General features: G+C 30.0%; 1 protein-coding gene across 1 annotated transcript in view; it reads left to right on the top strand.

Annotated features, from left to right (window-relative positions):
• LOC126749242 (A disintegrin and metalloproteinase with thrombospondin motifs 9-like) overlaps positions 1–22,707 on the top strand; it is a gene marked incomplete at its 5' end in the record, with an annotated part of 163,779 nt that overhangs the window by 2,066 nt on the left and 139,006 nt on the right. Inside the window, 2 exons of the mRNA XM_050458947.1 lie at positions 18,517–18,665; positions 20,251–20,379. Coding sequence (XP_050314904.1) covers positions 18,517–18,665; positions 20,251–20,379 — 278 coding nt within the window. The remainder of the gene's footprint in view (positions 1–18,516; positions 18,666–20,250; positions 20,380–22,707) is intronic.

Here is a 22,707-nt window from a genome sequence, read left to right as displayed (position 1 = left end):
GGTTCATATATGAAATTATTCTTCAAAAAACGCGTTTTCTTTCAATCAAAACCCCGATTGAATATCTCAAAAAATTTACAGATTATGCTTAAAGAAATTCAGAAGAAAAGATCACACTGAAACCAAAATTGCTCTAGTTAAGTCAATTTTTAACTTAAAATCAAGTTATCTACAGGTACATGATCTACAGAGTGTTCTCTAAAAATATGTCAGACATTAATTCAATAATTTCTTAGTATTAAATGGTTAAAAATGCGATTTTCGAAAACCAAAAATATCCAAAAAATTATTTTATTTTCATTTATTTTTTTGCTACAAAATCCACCTCAGACCGAGGTCCTATGAGCGATTATAATAAAATGCTACTTCTTAACAGTAGGGAGCAAATCAATGTAAATAAATAATAATTTCAAAGATATTCAGGTTTTAGTTGGAACATAAAATGCAATAGAACTCTAAAAAAGTGGGAAAAAAAAAGCAATCAAAGTTTTGTAAAAAAAAAAATATATATTCTTCGTATAAAGAGAAAAAAATTATGTAAGAAAAATGTAATTTTAATAATATTCAGATGGAAATGCAATAGAATACCACAAAATTGGGACAAAAAATAATTGAAGCTTTGCTCATTGTTTTGGTGTAAAAACCCATCTCACATCAAAGTCCTATGAAAGATCGTTGTAAAATTATATTCTTTGTCTGTAGATACGCTTCCCTAGTCTAAATAAAGCTTCCATCAAAAATACCGAACGTTGGATCACCCGGTAAAATAAATACATAATATTCATTTTAAATTAGAACGCCGACGCAACTCACCGATTAACTAATATTAATTATCTAACAGACTTGTAATAATAAAAAATCAATTACGAGAGGCACTTCAAAACAGAAAAAAAAACTTGAAAGCATTTTTCCCTAACGGTCAAATGTTGATTGAGGCTTTAACATATTATATTAAGTCTACTTGTATATTTAAAAAAAAAAGAATCACAGATAGATTAACGTAAATAAATTGTCAGTGGGATGTAAACATTATTATTTAATTGGGGCTGTATTATACAGGGTGTCCCAAAATTAGTGGACGAAACGCGAACCCTGTATTCTTTGGTCAAAAATAACCTCACTTTTTCCTATAAACATATATCGGCAAACGCCCCCCAAGGGAGGTACGCCCCTTTTAAAGGGGACACCTGAAGATGGTTTTTTCCACTTATTTTCGAAACGGGTAAATATAAAATTTTAAATTTTGGTATTCTCCCAATTTTGATATGCTGAATTTAGTTGTCAATTCATAATTTTCATTATTTAGTCAGGTGCGTATCATTTAGGGGGTGAGCCTAAAAAAATACATGAAAAAAAATGTGTGCAAAGTTTTTGTTTTTTTTTCTTTAAATTTTAAAAATTTGAAGCTTTTTACGTAAAAAAGTACCTCTGTTGGGAGAATACCAGAATTTAAAATTTTTATATTTACCCGTTTCGAAAATAAGTGGAAAAAACCATCTACAGGTGCCCCCTTTAAAAGGGGCGTAGCTCCCTTGGGGGGCGTTTGCCGATATACGTTTATAGGAAAAAGTGAGGTTATTTTTGACCAAAGAATACAGGGTTCGCGTTTCGTCCACTAATTTTGGGACACCCTGTATAATATTTTTGAATTCTATGGGAAATTATAAGAAATCTGGATGGTTACTTAAAGCTGGGTGCAGTAGAAACATGTAAAGGTAACTTTAGAAAGTTACAAATTCTCATGTTGCCGGCAATATTTATATTTGAATACCTTCTATTTGTACACAAACAGTTTAATACTTTTCCTTGTTATTTTCCAAATCATGGACATAATACGAGACCAGGCATTATAATTATGCATGCATAACATTTTTAATAACCTGTCACAGCAATTAAAGAGTCAAATAAAATACAAAAATAAAAAAATATTACATTTATTATTAATCGAATCCTATTCTGTGAATAAGTGCCTAAATAGCCTTGCAGAATTAGTAGGTGCCTTTGACTCGACTGTGCTTATTTTTTCTTAAATTTCTATTTTAAAATTGTGTCAGCTTATCTTTCACAATTTATTGTTTGTGGTGATACAAAATTTTAAGAAAAACGTGACAAAAATATACATATTATATAAAAATAAACAAACTAAAATTTCTCAAACACATATTTTTAATAATTATTGTACAAGTTGTAGTATTTTAGCATGTTTTGTTTGTAATTAGTGTTTTTGATACTATTTTTGTCATTCTTTTTTTTAAATAAAGATGATCTGTATCTGTATCTGTATCTACTTTGCCCAAATAGTTTCCAAGATATTTATTTTATTTTAACTTTACCATTTTTAATCTAGGTTAGTTTTTATCACTTTTTAATGTTTAGTTTTTCGTGCTTCTCAAGGTTTTTGTATTTTTTCTCCTTGCAGCCTTATATATTTTGTAGTTTGTATATTTTATATACTTTTTTTGATACTAGTTTTTTGTATGTAGATATTATGCTAAATAAACGATATTATTATTATTATTATTGTTATATAAATAATTGAAAGCTGCGCTTTTTTTTTAAACATATTTAGTTCTTAAATCAATTGTTTTTGAGATATTTCGCAAAAAAGCAATGACAATCATAAATTAATTATTGTAATAAAAACTATTTTCCAAGTTTGATGGTCCATATCTCATGAACAGTTGCTCTGACCAAAAAAATTATTCTTGGCATTTTAGTAGAACATTTCTCATACTATCGTTTAGCTTTATACACATTTGGTTATAAAGTTAACTGTTTTTGAGTTATTTACCATAAAAGCAATGACTATAATAAATTAATTATTGTAAAAAAAAATAAAATATTTTCCAAGTTTGATGGTCTATATCTCATGAACAGTTGCTCTGACCAAAAAAATTGTTCTTAGCATTTAAGTAGAAAATTTCTCATACTATCGTTTAGCTTTTTACACATTTGGTTATAAAGTTAACTGTTTTTGAGTTATTTACCATAAAAGCAATGACTATAATAAATTAATTATTGTAATAAAAACTATTTTCCAAGTTTGATGGTCCATATCTCATAAACAGTTGCTCTGACCAAAAAAATTATTCTTGGCATTTTAGTAGAAAATTTCTCATACTATCGTTTAGCTTTATCCACATTTGGTTATAAAGTTAACTGTTTTTGAGTTATTTACCCTAAAAGCAATGACTATAATAAATTAATTATTGTAATAAAAACTATTTTCCAAGTTTGATGGTCCATATTTCATGAACAGTTGCTCTGACCAAAAAAATTATTCTTGGCATTTTAGTAGAAAATTTCTCTTACTATCGTTTAGCTTTATACACATTTGGTTATAAAGTTAACTATTTTTGAGTTATTTACCATAAAAGCAATGACTATAATAAATTAATTATTGTAATAAAAACTATTTTCCAAGTTTGATGTTCCATATCTCATGAACAGTTGCTCTGACCAAAAAAATTATTCTTGGCATTTTAGTAGAAAATTTCTCATACTATCGTTTAGCTTTATACACATTTGGTTATAAAGTTAACTATTTTTGAGTTATTTACCATAAAAGCAATGACTATAATAAATTAATTATTGTAATAAAAACTATTTTCCAAGTTTGATGTTCCATATCTCATGAACAGTTGCTCTGACCAAAAAAATTATTCTTGGCATTTTAGTAGAAAATTTCTCATACTATCGTTTAGCTTTATACACATTTGGTTATAAAGTTAACTATTTTTAAGTTATTTACCATAAAAGCAATGACTATAATAAATTAATTATTGTAATAAAAACTATTTTCCAAGTTTGATGGTCCATATCTCATGAACAGTTGCTCTGACCAAAAAAATTATTCTTGGCATTTTAGTAGAAAATTTCTCTTACTATCGTTTAGCTTTTTACACATTTGGTTATAAAGTTAACTGTTTTTGAGTTATTTACCATAAAAGCAATGACTATAATAAATTAATTATTGTAAAAAAAAATAAAATATTTTCCAAATTTGATAGTCTATATCTCAAGAACAGTTGCTCTGATCAAAAAAATTAGTCTTGGCATTTTAGTAGAAAATTTCTCTTACTATCGTTTAGCTTAATACACATTTAGTTATAAAGTTAACTATTTTTGAGTTATTTACCATAAAAGCAATGACTATAATAAATTAATTATTGTAATAAAAACTATTTTTCAAGTTTGATGGTCCATATCTCATGAACAGTTGCTCTGACCAAAAAAATTATTCTTGGCATTTTAGTAGAAAATTTCTCATACTATCGTTTAGCTTTATACACATTTAGTTATAAAGTTAACTGTTTTTGAGTTATTTACCATAAAAGCAATGACTATAATAAATTAATTATTGTAAAAAAAAATAAAATATTTTCCAAGTTTGATAGTCTATATCTCAAGAACAGTTGCTCTGATCAAAAAAATTAGTCTTGGCATTTTAGTAGAAAATTTCTCATACTATCGTTTAGCTTTATACACATTTGGTTATAAAGTTAACTATTTTTGAGTTATTTACCATAAAAGCAATGACTATAATAAATTAATTATTGTAATAAAAACTATTTTCCAAGTTTGATGGTCCATATCTCATGAACAGTTGCTCTGACCAAAAAAATTATTCTTGGCATTTTAGTAGAAAATTTCTCTTACTATCGTTTAGCTTTTTACACATTTGGTTATAAAGTTAACTGTGTTTGAGTTATTTACCATAAAAGCAATGACTATAATAAATTAATTATTGTAATAAAAACTATTTTCCAAGTTTGATGGTCCATATCTCATGAACAGTTGCTCTCACCAAAAAAATTATTCTTAGCATTTTAGTGGAAAATTTCCCATACTATCGTTTAGTTTTATACACATTTGGTTATACAGTTAACTGTTTTTGAGTTATTTACCATAAAAGCAATGACTATAATAAATTAATTATTGTAATAAAAACTATTTTCCAAGTTTGATGGTCCATATCTCATGAACAGTTGCTCTGACCAAAAAAATTATTCTTGGCATTTTAGTAGAAAATTTCTCTTACTATGGTTTAGCTTTTTACACATTTGGTTATAAAGTTAACTGTTTTTGAGTTATTTACCATAAAAGCAATGACTATAATAAATTAATTATTGTAATAAAAACTATTTTCCAAGTTTGATGGTCCATATCTCATGAACAGTTGCTCTCACCAAAAAAATTATTCTTAGCATTTTAGTGGAAAATTTCCCATACTATCGTTTAGCTTTATACATATTTGGTTATAAAGTTAACTGTTTTTGAGTTATTTACCATAAAAGCAATGACTATAATAAATTAATTATTATAATAAAAACTAGTTTTCAAGTTTGATGGTCCATATCTCATGAACAGTTGCTCTGACCAAAAAAATTATTCTTAGCATTTTAGTGGAAAATTTCCCATACTATCGTTTAGCTTTATACATATTTGGTTATAAAGTTAACTGTTTTTGAGTTATTTACCATAAAAGCAATGACTATAATAAATTAATTATTATAATAAAAACTAGTTTTCAAGTTTGATGGTCCATATCTCATGAACAGTTGCTCTGACCAAAAAAATTATTCTTAGCATTTTAGTGGAAAATTTCCCATACTATCGTTTAGTTTTATACACATTTGGTTATACAGTTAACTGTTTTTGAGTTATTTACCATAAAAGCAATGACTATAATAAATTAATTATTATAATAAAAACTAGTTTTCAAGTTTGATGGTCCATATCTCATGAACAGTTGCTCTCACCAAAAAAATTATTCTTAGCATTTTAGTGGAAAATTTCCCATACTATCGTTTAGCTTTATACATATTTGGTTATAAAGTTAACTGTTTTTGAGTTATTTACCATAAAAGCAATGACTATAATAAATTAATTATTATAATAAAAACTAGTTTTCAAGTTTGATGGTCCATATCTCATGAACAGTTGCTCTGACCAAAAAAATTATTCTTAGCATTTTAGTGGAAAATTTCCCATACTATCGTTTAGTTTTATACACATTTGGTTATACAGTTAACTGTTTTTGAGTTATTTACCATAAAAGCAATGACTATAATAAATTAATTATTATAATAAAAACTAGTTTTCAAGTTTGATGGTCCATATCTCATGAACAGTTGCTCTGACCAAAAAAATTATTCTTAGCATTTTAGTGGAAAATTTCCCATACTATCGTTTAGTTTTATACACATTTGGTTATACAGTTAACTGTTTTTGAGTTATTTACCATAAAAGCAATGACTATAATAAATTAATTATTATAATAAAAACTAGTTTTCAAGTTTGATGGTCCATATCTCATGAACAGTTGCTCTGACCAAAAAAATTATTCTTAGCATTTTAGTGGAAAATTCCCATACTATCGTTTAGCTTTATACATATTTGGTTATAAAGTTAACTGTTTTTGAGTTATTTACCATAAAAGCAATCACTATCATAAATTAATTATTGTAAAAAAAAATAAATATTTTACAAGTTTTTCATGGTCCATATCTCATGAACAATTGGTCTGACCAAAAAAAATAATCCTGGTATTTTAGTAGAAAATTTATCATACTACCGTTAAGCTTAATACACATTTGGTTATGAAGTTGACTGTTTTTGAGTTATTTAGCATAAAAGCAATGACTATAATAGATTGATTAATTATTGTAATAAAAAATATTTTTCAAGTTTCATGGTCCATATCTCATAAACAGTTGCTCTGACCAAAAAAAATATTCTTAGCATTTTAGTAGAACATTTCTCAAGCTATCATTTAGCTTAATACATATTTGGTCATAAGCTGAACTGTTACTGAGCTATTTTACATAAAAGCAATCACTACAATAAATTAATATATACAAAAAAGCTCTTTACAGGGAAATGGTAAAGGATAAACTGTTAAAAATCAATATGAAAAAAATGATTTGCACCTTTCAATCCTAACTTTTCAAAAAAATTGTGATATGTCATCGCAAACAACACACGATGGTTAAATAAACGTTTATTTTTGGTTTAAACCTGATATAAATATTTGATAAAATGTCCGCATGATATATGTTGAGGGATTTATTATTATGTTTATGTTTTAGTCACGTTTAACAAGAAGGTTTATTACCTTCTTATTATATATTATTATATGGTATTAATATATAATTATTAATTCATAAAAGATAAACGTTTAAGTATGATATATTGTATACTATTTACAGGTTTATAAGTTTATATGTTTATATACACCACTGCATTTTTCTAAAACAAATTTTATTTTTTAAATTCTCGTTTAATTTTGAGCAAATTTGTAATCTTGAATTTACTTTATTTTTGGCGTATTATTGTTTCATACATGTTAATGCATTGCCTATTTTTTTCTAGATTTCTTTGTGTATGATATTCCATTATTACACTATAAGATATATACGTGTATGAAAAGTGTATCGTATCCTACACAGTGACGTATGTGATATCGGAGTCGTTTTATCGAGTGTAAAGACTAGCTGTGCGAATCCCTTGTCAATTTTTTTAAATGCCAAAATTTTCTCCCTTGTATAAACAAAATCGTATATGATATACGTATATTAAATTAAGTTTAATAAATATACTTTGACCATATACGATTTATAAATTTACCAATAGTTTTAATTGAAAAACTGTATTTTTGAGCCTAGAAAATAAAAAGTTGTCTAGAACCAAAAAAAACTGATATTTTTTCAAAACTTAATTTTCGTAAAATCATTTTCTTCTCAGCTATTTATTTTCTGCAAAAAAAAAAACGTTTTTCATTAACTCTACCCTTACCCCCCCCACCCACCCCACACAATTTACCTGTAAGAATTTTTTTTCAAAAATTATTGTTTTCCAAAATAGTACGCATGAATAACAGCTGATTTCCTCGTTAATGTCTAATCCAATAACACAGTTTGTTTATTTAAATATGATATAATCATATATATGTATCTTAATAAATATTTAATACAAAAACAGTGCTATTTGACTGGATATTATGGACGAAAAACGGTGATTTTTCAAAAGAATTTCTTACTGGGCAAATGTTTGGGGTGGGTGGGGGGTAAGGGTTGTATTAATAAAAAACAATGTTTTTGCAAAAAATATATATTCAATATCTTATTTAATAACACTGTTTATTTAAATTTTATATAATCTTATATATAAATATTTAGTATAAAAACAACGTAATTATATTAGATAATATGGACGAAAAACAATGATTTTTCAGAAGAATTTCATCAAATATTTGAGGTTTAAAAATCGAGTTTAAAAACTAAATATATAACTACCGTGTCAATTTTTTTGATATGCCGAAATTTTCTCCGTTTTGTAAACAGAATCGTATATGATATAAGTATATATTGTATATACGTTTAACGATAATAATATATGATACATTGCTTGGGATGTATAAAAAAAAAACAATTTTAAATTGTTTGTATCCCAGAACTATTTGATCAAAGTGTAGCATGTGACCACTCACATTTTTTAAAATTGAGGACCTTGCAACAAAAGGGGGGCAGCTGAACCAACCGATTTAGAAAGTTCAAGTGAGTCAGATCACAACGCTCCAGGTCCATTTTTTGGCAAGACATAAAAAATAAGTCTAAGCCAACAAATCCTTTGCCAATGAGGAGTATTGATGCTGAAGAAGTAAAACAACCTTTAAAAGATATAAGAAAAAGCATTAATACAGCCTCTTGGAAGTGTAACGTTATAAAGAGTTCTTTCTATTGCACAGGGAAAGAGTTATGTAAATTGAAAAGGAAAAGAAATAGAAGCAAGAAAAACGGGACCAGATTGTAAATGCAAGTTTAAATCCTTTGAAAAAGTAACTGAAAAAAGTAGAGCCGTAGATTTGTCAAAATTTAACAACCTAGGAGAAAGAAATATTCAGAATATGTATTTAGGAGGGATAATTACGATGTTCAACGGCCTCGTGCCAAAACTGGCCAAGGCAAAAATCGAAGTTGCGCACACGCATGTAGCATTAAATTAGGCAAGCAAACTGTTAGGGTTTGTAAACGCGCTTTTGCATCAATACATGGAATATTTGTGAAAAAACGTGTAGACAATGTCTCAACATCCTTTCGTGTTGGAGATAACGTATCAGCTTCCATTAGCCAACGTGGTAAACATCAAAGCAGGGCAAATAGGCTTTCAGAAAGTTATGTTCAAACAATAGATGGCCACATTAAAAGCTTTCCACGACGCGAGTCGCAATACACAGGAGGCAGAAAAATGCTTGATTTTATTTTTCTCCAGATTTAAACATAAGAAGAATGTACGAGTACATTGAGAAAAATGAATCGGAGAGTATCGGTAATAATGAGGATAAACCGAAAGTTTCGAACGATTTTTATTTTAGATATTTCAAAAGAAAATGCTAATTACCAAGTTGGATCTCCACGATCAGACACATGCAAAAAATGTGATTTCCTACATAATATGTTAAAAGACACTACTATTGACGAAAAAGAAAGAGAAGAACTCTAAATGCAAGAAACTCATTATGAAACTAAAGCTTCAACTTTTTTGCCGATCTTAAAGAGAAAACAAAGTTAAGTAGGGAAGACGAGAGTGTTGAAGTTTTAACTTTTGATTATCAACAAAATCTACCATTGCCAAAGGTTCCATCTTTTTTATTCTACTATATCAACAATATTCTTCCCAAAACAGTTCAAGTTATATGTGTTTTCCGACAATGCCTCCGCCCAAAATAAAAACAGGTCTATAGTTCAGTTTTTCCACCTGTTTGTTAAATCTACAACAGCTATTAAATAGATTATACACCGTTTTCCTGAACCGGGCCACATGGTTACTCAAAATATGATTTTGGATTTTAGTGGGCATTATGAGAAACATTTTAAAAAAGTGATTGTTAATGACATTAAAGAACGATTTAAAATTTCCACATATTGTCTTTTTCAGTACAGTAAGGACAATGCGGATGTGGCAAGTGTTAGTGTAACTACAGGCTTATCTTTGTTTTTGTATTTTTCTATTTTAAAGAAGGGGGAAAATTACCCTACTCTTCAACCAAGTGCTTCAGTATACAAAACACTCTTATCCGATAAAAATGCGAAATATAAAGATGTGATGTAGCTAGCCAATAACTATGTTCCTCCTGATAAAATGGAATTTTATCGACGTCTTAAAAGCGAAAATATTGCCGAAGAAGCTACAGCAGCTCTAATGTCTGGTATTGATGATGACGACCAAGCCGATGATTTTAAATTTTTACTCTTTTAATATGTTAGGTTTGTACTTTAAATAAATTTTCTTTCTATAACTATAATGTGTTTTATTTTTGAATGAAAAAAAAAACAAAAAATGTTTTTAATTTTTTTAAACTTTGGTGCAAAAGAGAGGCAGATCCAGGTTTTTTATTTTATGTTTTTGAAAAAATCCTAATTAAAAAAAAATTAAATATCTATGATCTTATGAATAATATAATTATCTATGGCACCAAAAACGTTTTTTTTCATCTCCTATATTTTTTTAAAATTTAAAACAGTTTTTTTTTAGTTTTTGACAAAACAATAAAAATGGAGCTGCTCTCTTTTGCTGCAAGGTCCTCAATTTCACATAGACCCTAAAAATGCCCTAACATACCAGGTGCCTCATAATCACTTCATAATTTTCAAAAATATTCAAACATATTAAACGTTATAAATAGTTTCTTTTTTAACTTTACGTAACCGAGTAATTATTGAGAGCCTTGAGACTACCTCAATATAGACGATTTGTTTTTTTCGGTTTTATTACTCGATAATCGGTTCGCTTGAAACCGCATAGACCGTTACCAGATGTGCCGAAATCAAGAAAAAAACCTCTTGAAAAAATAAAGAAACCGTTTATCGGACCACGCGAGATTAGTATATAAAAAAATCGAATAACGTTACGTGCTGGTTTTATAAACAGAGACGTTCGAATGTATTTTTAAATTGGGAAAATTGGATGTTTAATCGTTTTTCGGTTTCGCAATTGGTCAAACGAACCTCTAGTTTCATACTTTTGAAAGAAACTTCCTTATTTCAAATAGGACACCCTATATACGAGGGCGGATCAATAAGTCCGTGACTTTTTGGATAAAAGACAGGTTTTTATATAAAAAGTTATTTTATTTTTCAACATAGTCTCTTTTGAGTTCTATACGCTTAGTCCAACGTTTCTCCAATTTTTTTATCCCTTCGGAAAAATATGATTTGTCGAGGTCATTAAAATAGGCATTTGTTTGAGAGATGATTTCGTCGTTAGAGTCAAATCTCTTTCCGCCGAGCCATTTCTTTAAGTTTGGGAATAGGAAATAGTCACTGGGGGCTAAATCTGGAGAATAGGGCGGATGAGGTAGTAATTCGTAACCTAATTCATGGATTTTTGCCATGGAAACTGCACATGTGTGGACCCTTGCATTGTCCTGGTGGAAAAGAAATTTTTGTTTGGCCAAATGTGGTCTTTTCTCTTTCAGTTCCTCATTGAATCTATCCAATCAGTTGGTATAATATTCTCCATTGATTGTTTTCCCCATTTGAAGATAGTTAATGTGGATTATACCGCGTGCATCCCAAAAAACGGTCGCCATGACTTTATTGGCTGACAAACCCATCTTTGCCTTCTTGGGCGCCGATTCACTCCGAGAAATCCACTGTTTTGACTGCTGTTTGGTCTCCGGCGTGTTGTGGTGGATCCACGTTTCATCCACGGTGACGAAACGACGCAAAAATTCGTCCATATTGCGGTTAAATAACGCCAAACACTTCTGGGCAATTGTCACACGGTTGCGTTTGTGAGCAAACGCGGGACCCGTCTTACGGAAAGCTTTCTCATACCCAAATGATCATTCAAAATTGAAACTACTGAACCATGTGAGATGCCTATGGCTTCCACAATCTCTCTCACTTTCAATCTCCGATTAAACCATGGCTAAAACCATATCGTGTATTTTTTCGATTGTTTTGGATGTAGAGACCTCGACTGGGCATCCAGAACGTTCGCCATCTTCCGTGCTTGTACGGCCACATTGAAATTCAGTAAACCACTTCTTTATCATGGAAATGGATGGTGCAGAGTCCCCATAGTATTTATCAAGCTTAGCCTTGGTTTGAGTGATGGTTTTTTTCCGTAAAAAATAATGCTTAATGAGCACACGAAATTCACTTTTTTCCATTTGCTTCTCAAAACGAGTGGTAGTCTGCTATCAACAGCTGTCAAACACAAACTAAATGACGCAGCTTGCTCAAATTTTAACAGGCGTCAACTGATAGTTATTTGTTGACAGGAGCAGAGATGCCATTTCCATTAAAGGGCGGGAAATTCAAAAAGTCGCGGACTTATTGACCCGCCCTCGTATTATTACATTTTCAGATTCTACGTATAATTTCAAGAAATTTAATAGGTCATATGCCATAGTTTAATCCAACAGTTTTTGAAATATTAACAATTGAAAATTGCAATTTTTTTGATAAATAAAACTACAATATTTTTTTAAAATCTTGATGAAAGCTGATGGAAAAAAAATTAAAAAACAAGTTGATTTTTAACTATTTATATCTCAAAAACTTATCAAGCAAAGTATAGAAAACATATGACACATTAAATTGCTTAGAATTTTACGTACCTAGAATATAAAAATGCAATAATATATAGCGAATTCCATTTCAAATAGCGCAGTTCAGTCAAATTTTAAATCGAAAGGAGAACTAACTCAGTTATTTAAAATAGAACATCATTTATATATAATAATTTTTTTAGATCTTACGTACTTTGTTATAAAAGATCAAAATTAATTTCTTTAGTTATTATAAGATTTGTCTAAAAACTTATTCAATATTTTAATAGAGCTTCTTTAGCTGATAAAAAAGACCCCAAACTCGACCCAGTTATCTCGAACCATTCCGGAGATATTTAAATTTCAAAATCTTATTATATACAGGGTGAGTCAAGAAGGGTAAAAGATAGCTATAAAGTGTTTGGTATTTTTATAATCAGAATTAAATTATTTATCCATTTGTATGTTACTTTTGCAAGTGTCAAAATTTTTGCATATACCTCTTAAAAATTTTCTTAAGACTTATTCAATATCTCGATAAAGCTTTTTTTTTGTTATGAAAATGACCCCAAACTCGACCCAATCATCTAAAACCGTTCCATTTTAAATTTGAAAATTGATTATTTTCTTCTTAAAATTACTCCACCGTGCCTTAAAAGTGTGCCCTAAAGTCTCCTCTATCAGCAGCAAAAAGAATTTTTCAGATATCTTTAAAAATAAGCAAGTTATGAGACTTCAAAAAATAAATTACCCGGCTCCTTCGTCAATTCTAAACTTTAAACCGCTTTAACTTCCGAACCGCTTTACCGATTTAAATGATTTTTTCAGCATATTCTTAAGTAAATTAACTGTGATTTATTTGCATGTTTTTATTTACTTTCTACTTTTAAACGACGTATTCTATTATCTATATTGCATTTCTCAAAGCGACCTTTATCAGCAGCAAAAATTTTTTTTCACATTGAGCTGATTTTGAATTGTAATCAATATCGGCTGTTAGATATGAGTCGATCTATTTTTCAAGCTCAGTCAAGTGGAGTCGTCGCAAAGACTCCGACGACCCGTCTTGTCGTTTGGTTTTTGGCATATTTAAAAAAAAAGCAAGCTATGAGACTTCAAAAAATAAATTACTCCTAGCTCCTTCACCAATTATAAATTCAGCATCGTTTTAACCAAATTAACTGTGATTTATTTTCATATTAAAAAAAGTCGTCCATATTCTCAAAGAGACCTTGATATAAATGAATCAAAAGAGAACAACACAAAGTTTCGGTCTCAAAAAATTCTTTTATTTGTTAAAATGGTGACATGTGTTTCGCTCCTAAGAGCATCATCAGACCTTAAGAATGTGTTGTGGCTTTTAATTTATTTATTTTCATGTTTTTCGGCCCCTTTTGTACTTCCCTTAAGTATTCTTTATCAGCAGAAAAAAGAATTTTTTAGATATCTTAAAAAATAAGTTATGAGACTTCAAGAAATTAATTATTCAGGTCATTCGCCCATTCTAAATTTTAAATCACTACAACTTCCAAACCGCTTAATTGATTTCAAAAATTCTTTCAGCATTTTTTAAGTCAATTAACTGTGATTCATGTTTATGTGTTTTTTCGACTAATTTGCTACTTTTAAACAAAATCTCTCACCATTTTGCGTTCATTAAAGCGTCCTCTATCGGCCGCAAAAAGAATTTCTTACATATCTTTAAAAATAAGCGAGTTATGAAACTTCAAAAAACAAGTTATCCGGCTCCTCCGTCAATTCTAAAATTTAAACCGCTATAACTTTTGAACTACTTGAAAAATTTTAGAAAAACTTTCAGCATTTTTTTAGTTGAATTGACTGTAAATTATTTTAATGTTTTTTTTGGCTACTTCGCCATTTTCAAAAAATGTCTCTTATTAACCATTTTGCATTCTATAAAGCGTCCTCAAGTAACAACAAAAAGAACTTTTCAGATATCTTTAAAATTAAGCGATTTATAAGATTTTAAAAAAGAAACTACCCAGAGCCTTCGCCAATTCTAGACTTTAAGCTGCTATAACTTCCGAATCGTTTAACGGATTTCAAAAATTCTTTCATCAATAAGTCAATTAACTTTATAACGTTTTTTTTTTAACTCATTTGCTACTTTTAAACAATGTTTTCTATTAATCATTCTGCATTCATTAAAGCATCTTCTATTGGCAGCAAAAAGTATTTTTTAGATATCTTGAAAAATTAAAGAAATATAAAACTTCAAAAAAAAAATTATCTGTCTCCTCCGCCAATTCCAAATTTTAAACCGCTATAACTAGTTAAAGCCTAACGAATGTTTCTTAATATCTGATTATATTCCTATATCAATTTTTTGTCGGCAACACTCCATACATGGAGGAACAGCTATTTTAGTTAAACAATTGAAGCTTTTTTCTGTAAAATTAATAAGTATGATAGCTTTCTGTTAGAGAAGGTTTTTGAATTCTCCCTTTGTTTTTGTAAGCGATTTAATTTATATGTTCTTTGTGTTTATAGACCACCCACAGGAGATATTGGTATGTTCCTGGACAAACTTGATTCTCTATTATCCCAATTGTCTCTACACTCCATAGTTATATTGGCTGGTGACTTTAATATTAACTTCACTGATGTAAGCTTGCCATCATATCATACATCCCTTTTAAGTATATTGGACTCTTATGACTTGAAGATGCATGTTCTTTCACCCACACGTATAACATCCTCATCTGCAACTACTATTGATTATTTGTGTACAAATTTAAATGATGTGTCATGTAGAGTACTCTCATCTGGTATTTCTGACCATGAAGCCATTCTCGCTAGGATTCCATGCAACACTGTATTTCCTTCATCTCATTATATAGGAAGAATTTTCAGCAGAGCAAATTTTAATGCTTTTTCTTCTACTACAGCTTTGGCTAATTGGAATGCAGTTGAAATGGCTCCTGACCCGTTTACTTTGTTATTTCATGTGCTATGTGACAAGATCAATCAGTGTTTTCCTAAAAAGAGGCTTAAAATGAAAAATAGAAAAGCATGGGTGCCTCAGAACTTCAGCTAAAAACCTTCGTTTTTTGGCTAAGTTGTGCAAGCTTACAACTAATGCAAACATTATTCTTTATCATCAGAAATATCGTAGTCTATACAGAAAGACGATAAAAGCAGCAAAGATTAAATATTATAGTGACCGCTTGAATATGTCCTCAAATAGGCAAAGAGAATGTTGGTCATTTATAAATGACTTCAGGCATTCTCACAAGAAAGTTTCAGAACCAGAAGTAAGACCAAATAGTTTAAATGATTATTACTATAATATTCCTCATTTATTGCTCAAGGATGTGAATACTAATATTGATCCTTTGCATTATATTCAACAAGTGTCAGTTCAAAATTCTTTTTTCTTTTATGCTGTTAGCCTTACTGACGTTAGAGATGCAATTAAAAGCTTTAAAAAATCAGCTGGAGCTGATGGGATATCATCAAAATTACTACTCCTTTTGCCTGACTCAGCATTGAATGCCTTAGCTTCTGCCATAAACAATACCTTTCATAATGGCATCTTTCCAGCATGTTTGAAGGGGGCAGTGGTTATCCCTCTTTATAAGGGTGGAGATTTGAGTGAGCCTTGTAATTTCCGTCCAATTTCTATATTATCTACCCTCTCCAAGATAGTTGAAAAACTTGCAAAAATCAGAATTTTATCTTTTTTGCAACATAATTTTATTTGCAAATCAGTTTGGATTTCAAACGGGAAAAGGGACTCATGACGCTGTTTTCGGCTTTTTGGAGAGTGTCTATGTGTCCTTAAATTCTGGAGAGTCCGCGGCGGCAGTATTTTGCGATTTATCCAAGGCATTTGATTGTGTAGATCATGGAATACTGCTGTCTAAGCTCAATAATTATGGCTTTAGAGGTGTGGAATTGCAATGGCTGGAATCCCATCTGTCTAATCGTACCCAAAGAGTTGCAGTATCTGGATGTTTATCCGATTCCAGATCCCTTAAAACTGGAGTACCTCAGGGTTCAGTGTTAGGACCACTATTATTTTTGCTCTATGTAAATGATTTGGGTTCATTAAAACTGCAGGGCAAAGTGGTTCAGTTTTCTGATGATACCAGCATTTTATGGAATCATAGAGATTCTGATAATGTTAGAGCCCAGGTTCTTAAGGATCTTAAGATTTTATCGGAGTGGTGTGCTGCAAACAGGCTTGTATTTAATGTGGGCAAAACCTTTATTATGGGATTTAAGTGTGACGTTCAGGGTCTTATGTTTAGTGAAAACTCCCCCTTGCAAAGCAAAGAAAGCTGTAAGTTCCTTGGTATTACCATTGATGGTCGCCTTCGCTTCGAAGATCATATCCTAAATCTTGCATCAAAATTATCCTCTGGATGCTTTGCAGTAAGAATGGCGAGGCATGAGCTGGGAGGGGTAGTTGCACGTTCAGTGTACTTTTCTTTTATTGAGTCCCATCTTCGTTATGGCTTGCCTTTTTGGGGTTTAAGCAACAAGGGATTATTAAACATAATTTTTGTGATTCAAAAAAAGGCAGTTAGATACCTATGTTCCGCTGGGTTAAGAGATTCTTGTAAACATCTCTTTGTATCTCAAAAAATCCTAACTCTTTTTTCTCTTTTAATCTTAGAAACAGCTACTCTTATTCATAAATGTCCTAAACCTCCCTCTAACTCTGGTCATATGACTCGCCAGGTTAACGATTTTCCCTTACCAATCCCTACATCCTCCCTCACCAAGAACTCACTTATATACCTTAGCAAAAAAATTTACAACCATGTTCCTCTATGTATCAGACAAATTTTAGAATTTAAGAAATTCAAAAAGGAATTAAAATCACTTTTATTATCCAGGGCATATTATAGCCTTGACGATTTTTTTAATGATACCTTTTGACCTGTGCTCTGACATCATTTTAGTGTTTTAGTTTGTTTCCTATTAAATATTTTAATTTACTTCCTCTAAATTCTGTTTTATTGACAGCTTTACTTATTTTTTAATGAAATTTATCAAAAAGATGCTTTTTTTTTATTTTTTCAATCTGTTTTGTTATAATTAATTATGTGTGTAAATTTTATGGTAAAATGTTTTAGATGTTATGTTTGTTTGAAATTTAAAGTGAATTTGGATTTTTTTAGTTTTTAGGATGCTTGTACACAAGATTTAGTTGTCTTACGTAATATAGCACATTTTCTTTCTTTCTTCTTCTAACTTGCGAGTTCCTTGATCGATTTAAAAAAAAAAATCAGCATTTTTTTAGGTAAATTAACTGTGATTTATTTTTATGTTTTTTGGCTACTTCGCCACTTTTAAAGAATAAGTCTCTTGTTAACCATTGTGCATTCTATAAAGCGTCCTCTACTAACGACAAAAAAAAATTGTCAGATATCTTTAAAATTAAGCGAGTTCCAAAAATAAAATACCCGGCTCCTTCGCCAATTCTAAACCTTAAACCGCTATAAATTCCAAACCGCTAAACCGATTTCGTTTATATCGTAACCGATCATTTTTTTTGCATTTTTTTTTAGCAAATTAATTGTGATTCATTTTCATGTTTTTCGGCTACTTCGCACCTCTTAACAATAACTCGTCTTTTAATCATTTTGCATTTATTAAGGCGTCCTATATCAGCAGCAAAAAAAATTTTTCCAATATCTTTAAAAATAAGCGACTTATAAGACTTTAAAAAATAAACTACCCGTCTCCTTCGCCAATTCAAAATTTCGAACCGCTATAATTCCCGAACCGTTTAACCGATTTCGAAAATTCTTTCAGGATCTTTTTAAGCAAATTAATTGTGACTCATTCCCTAAGGCGTCCGTTATCAGCAATGTCTCTAAAAATAAGCGAGTTAGGAATAATTTAGCGGCCCATATTTTTAAAAATATATAGACATTCTAAAATTAGTCAAACACAGTATGATATAATTAAATTTCACTTTCCAGATAAGTCGGAAAAACCTCATACAGGCCATTTCAGACATCACTCGTATGAAGATTGGGATCACGCGCCGACGTATGAAATCGACGCATTCGGTAAAAAACTGATATTGGAACTGGTGGCCGATAGTTCCTTTATAGTGCCGAATCTACATGTAAGCACTTTATATATACAGTGAGGGACAAAAGTGTTGGCACACCATAATTTTATAAAGTAATTTATTAATGTTTACTATATTTATGTAACCCAATCATAACTAAAAACTAATATAAAGTACAATAATAATAATGAAAAATAAAACAGATTTCCTTAAGCATAAGGAGAGCATAATAAAAAATAAAAATTACATTCTATTTAAAATGGATATAACTATTGGCACACCAAATAAAAATAAAATTTAATCCCAGTTCTAATATTTTGTAGGACCTCCTTTTCTGTTTATATGCAATACGCATACGCTTTTGCGTATAGGAAGGCTTAAAACTATTCCATTCTTGCAGTAAACCACGTTTAAGCTCTTCCTTACTGGAAATATGGTGTTTCCTTATTCGTTTTTCTAGCTCACTCCAAAGATTTTCGATCGGGTTGACATCTGGAAATTGAGGAGGTGTATTTAAAGTATGAGGGACATTAAACGCAATCAATTGCTTGACTATGTTTCGGATCGTTGTCCTGTTGAAAGTAATAATCATTTGCCAAATTAAGTTTTTTTAGAATATTTAAATATAGATTTTTGTCCATAATACCATCTATAAAAACCAGATTTCCGACTCCTCCTGATGACATACAGCCCCACACTAGTACACTACCACCACCATGTCTTATGCAGATTTTGTGCATCTAGTTCACAATTGGGCTCCTCCACACAGTCACTTTCCCATCTGAATGAAAAATGTTGAATTTACTTTCATCAGAGATAATACTTTGTCTCAAAATATATTATCTTGATGAAAGTGTGCATTCGCAAATTCAAGACGCTTTTTTTGGTTAACCTTATTAATAAATGGTTTATTCCGAGCTACTCTGGCACTATATCCAGCCCTATGAAGAACTCTTCGTACTGTTTTTGAGCTCAGGTTGATGCTATCAATATAGCCGCAATTTCAGAAGCGTTAGTTCGAGGATTTTGCTTAATTTTATTCACAATTTTTCATTCTTGCCTCTCCGTTAACTTTCACGGACGTTCAGTTCTAGGCTTATTTTTGAAATTTTCAGCAGTTTCAAACCTTTTTAATACACTACGCACAGTAAATCGACTTTTCTTCACAATTTGGACAATCGCTGAATACGATTTACCCTCTTTTCGCTGCTGTACAACTATCGGATCGGATTCCGTCGTTTCTTGGCCTTTGCGACCCATATTTGCAATGTATACACTTAAAATAAGCACTAAACCTAAAGAAATATTTTACTTCATATATCATGTAAAAAAACTGCTTCAAAATTCTCACATACAAGGCACCTATTTTTAAACACTTTGTAAACATACTTTTGTCCATGGGATTTTTGTATATGGGTTCTTATGTAAAGCCTTTATTTATTAAATTTGTATTAAATATTAAGAAACGAATGCTCTTGGGTATACACTTTAAATTAGAAAATATTTAAATGTAATAGGTCTAGTAGCTTAAGAGGACAGATACGAATTTTAATAAAAATCAATATGTGTCAATACTTTTGTCTCTCACTGTAAGTACCCCCTTAATTTATTTCTAGTAATTTAACTAATGTTTCCCCAGATCGTTACTCATGGTCAGAATGTGTCGCAACGGTACCCGCACGACCAAAAAATCTCCGGATGCTTTTACAAAGGAAAAATCCAGAACGATCCCGACTCTGACGTCACGGTCAGCTTATGTCACGGAATGGTAAGTGAAACGTTAAATATTTAAAACAAAAAAAATTTATTGCGTGATAATGAAAGTTTGGCGATATAAAAATGCAGCCTTGCACATTTCGGCGCGGGAACAATAGGTAGCGGTTGTTTTGTCTGACCCTATATCTCTTTAATAGTTTTATAAAAACTGTTATTTCGACATTGAAGTCTGGAGGTTTGTGTATATTTTGCATAATATTAATATTCACTTTGGTGTGGCGGGTGTGTGTTGAAAAATACTCAATGTAGGTGTAATTCGATGAGGCATATGGGACCCCCTGTATATTCGTTTATGTTTAGATTCTACGTGAAATTTTAAGAAATTTCAGTTACAGGGGATCGAAAATTGACGTCTGTTAAATATTTTATTATTTTTTTATTTTCTTTTCTTAAATTTGTTAATTCATATATATATCAACACAGAATAACTAGGATATATCCTTAGGCAACTAGATAAGCTGAATGTGCCTATTAACAATATTTTTAATATTACATACAAATTATTAATAAATTTATATTATGTTATTAACTTCTTTCAACCTAAACTACATATTTAGTGTACTAAACTAAACTTAATCTATAGGAACTCAATCTTATTATCCTAACCAATTTAAATTAATTTTTTAAATTCCTTATTATTTGTTTAAATACAATTTCTGCTAAATTCGTATTATTTTTGGAACTTTTTAAGTGCTCATTTATGTTATTCCTGTGTGTATCCTGAATAAATGAAAAGTATTGTACTGTATCGGTAGAATATATTTTAATTTTTCCAAAGAAGATCTTTAGAATGTAATTTTATACCATATACATAATATATAAAAATAATTCTGTAAGAATGTTGTACAGGGTCGCTGGTTATTTTTTGCCACTCCAGTTCACTCAATCGGTCCACTGTGTATGAAAAAAATAGCAAGTGGTTATTATTGTAAAGTACATTTTTCTATAGATAGCTGGGCGAAAAGTATGAAAAAGTTATATTGTTTGTATACCTTTTATATGAGTCATCCTGTACCATGGCAAGTATTCCTGGAATAATTTTTTTTTATTTTTTAATAATGCCATATGGTATCAAATAAATACAAAATTTGTACCTTCTGAATCAACTTGTATAAAAATACATTTCCGAAAAAAATATAAAAATTTACGAAATTACAATCACTCGATCCATATATCTCGAATCAGATATACAGGGTGGCCCGTAGATTGAATCCTAAAACATGGACTGGAAATTAATAAAATCCACTCTGTATGTACATTGGTTATATTTGTCCACCCCAGTTCACTTAATTGGTCCACTATGTAGGATGAAGTTGAGCAAAATATATTTAAAAAATTATTTAATGAGTTTTTCTGCATTAGAACATGTCCAGGTATACCTCGAATATATATTTTTATTTTTATAAAAAATTGACAAAAATTTGAAAAAATTAGGAATCAAGTATAAAGAGACCTAAAAAAATATTTGTGACAAATATATGACAAAATTCTATTTTCAACTGTCTGTAACTCAGAAACTGCTTGATTAAATGATTCATCAAAGTTCTTGGAATTTTTCTTATAACTCATACATGTGACAATATATAGGGTGTTTCATGTTTACTAGTTTAAGTATACTAAGTTTCCAGCCTATTGCAGTTGAAGTAATTAATGTTTTCTTCCAGGCATAGTTGAGGTACTTTTCTGTACAATTTAAGTTACTTTTCATGGCCTTTTCAGTCAATTTAATACAGAAATGGACTCATAATTTTCTTATTTGCTGGCCTTTAAAGAAATAGGGAAAAAACATGGATTTCTTCCAACCATTTATTGTACTTAAATTATAATTATTCCGGGCACTGTGAATTTTACCAAATTTGATTATCTGGAGAAATATTTGTAATTTTATTTTAGGTTTTCCATCACTGTTGCCAAGTTTAAATTATTTTGAATTGCTTACTTTTTTATGAATATTCTAGGATCTCCTGGTTCGTCTAGAAATAAATTTGTTATTTTATTTCAAGCTTTTCTATATTATTGATTCTTCTATATTTTTTCCAAATCTTTGGCGTAGGTATTAAAAGCGATACTCCTTGCCTAACTACAATTACTTTATTAGAATAATGACTTACAATATTGACTACTCCAGTGTGTGTATTGCTCAAGAATCTCTTCAGTCTATTTTTAATTCAATGGGTTTTTTAATGCATGTAAATTCACCAACCAGAATAACTAAAAATAGTTCCAGCACCATTGACTATATCGTGTCATTTTTTACTCTGAACTTCGTTGATTGTATTGTTCTCAATTCAAGTTTTTCTGACCATGAAGCTGTTTTGGC

The sequence above is a fragment of the Anthonomus grandis genome, chromosome 2, assembly GCF_022605725.1.
Source record: "Anthonomus grandis grandis chromosome 2, icAntGran1.3, whole genome shotgun sequence".
NCBI lineage: Eukaryota > Metazoa > Arthropoda > Insecta > Coleoptera > Curculionidae > Anthonomus > Anthonomus grandis.
Note: the sequence above shows the minus strand (reverse complement) of the source record. Positions and strands in the feature narration are given on the sequence as shown.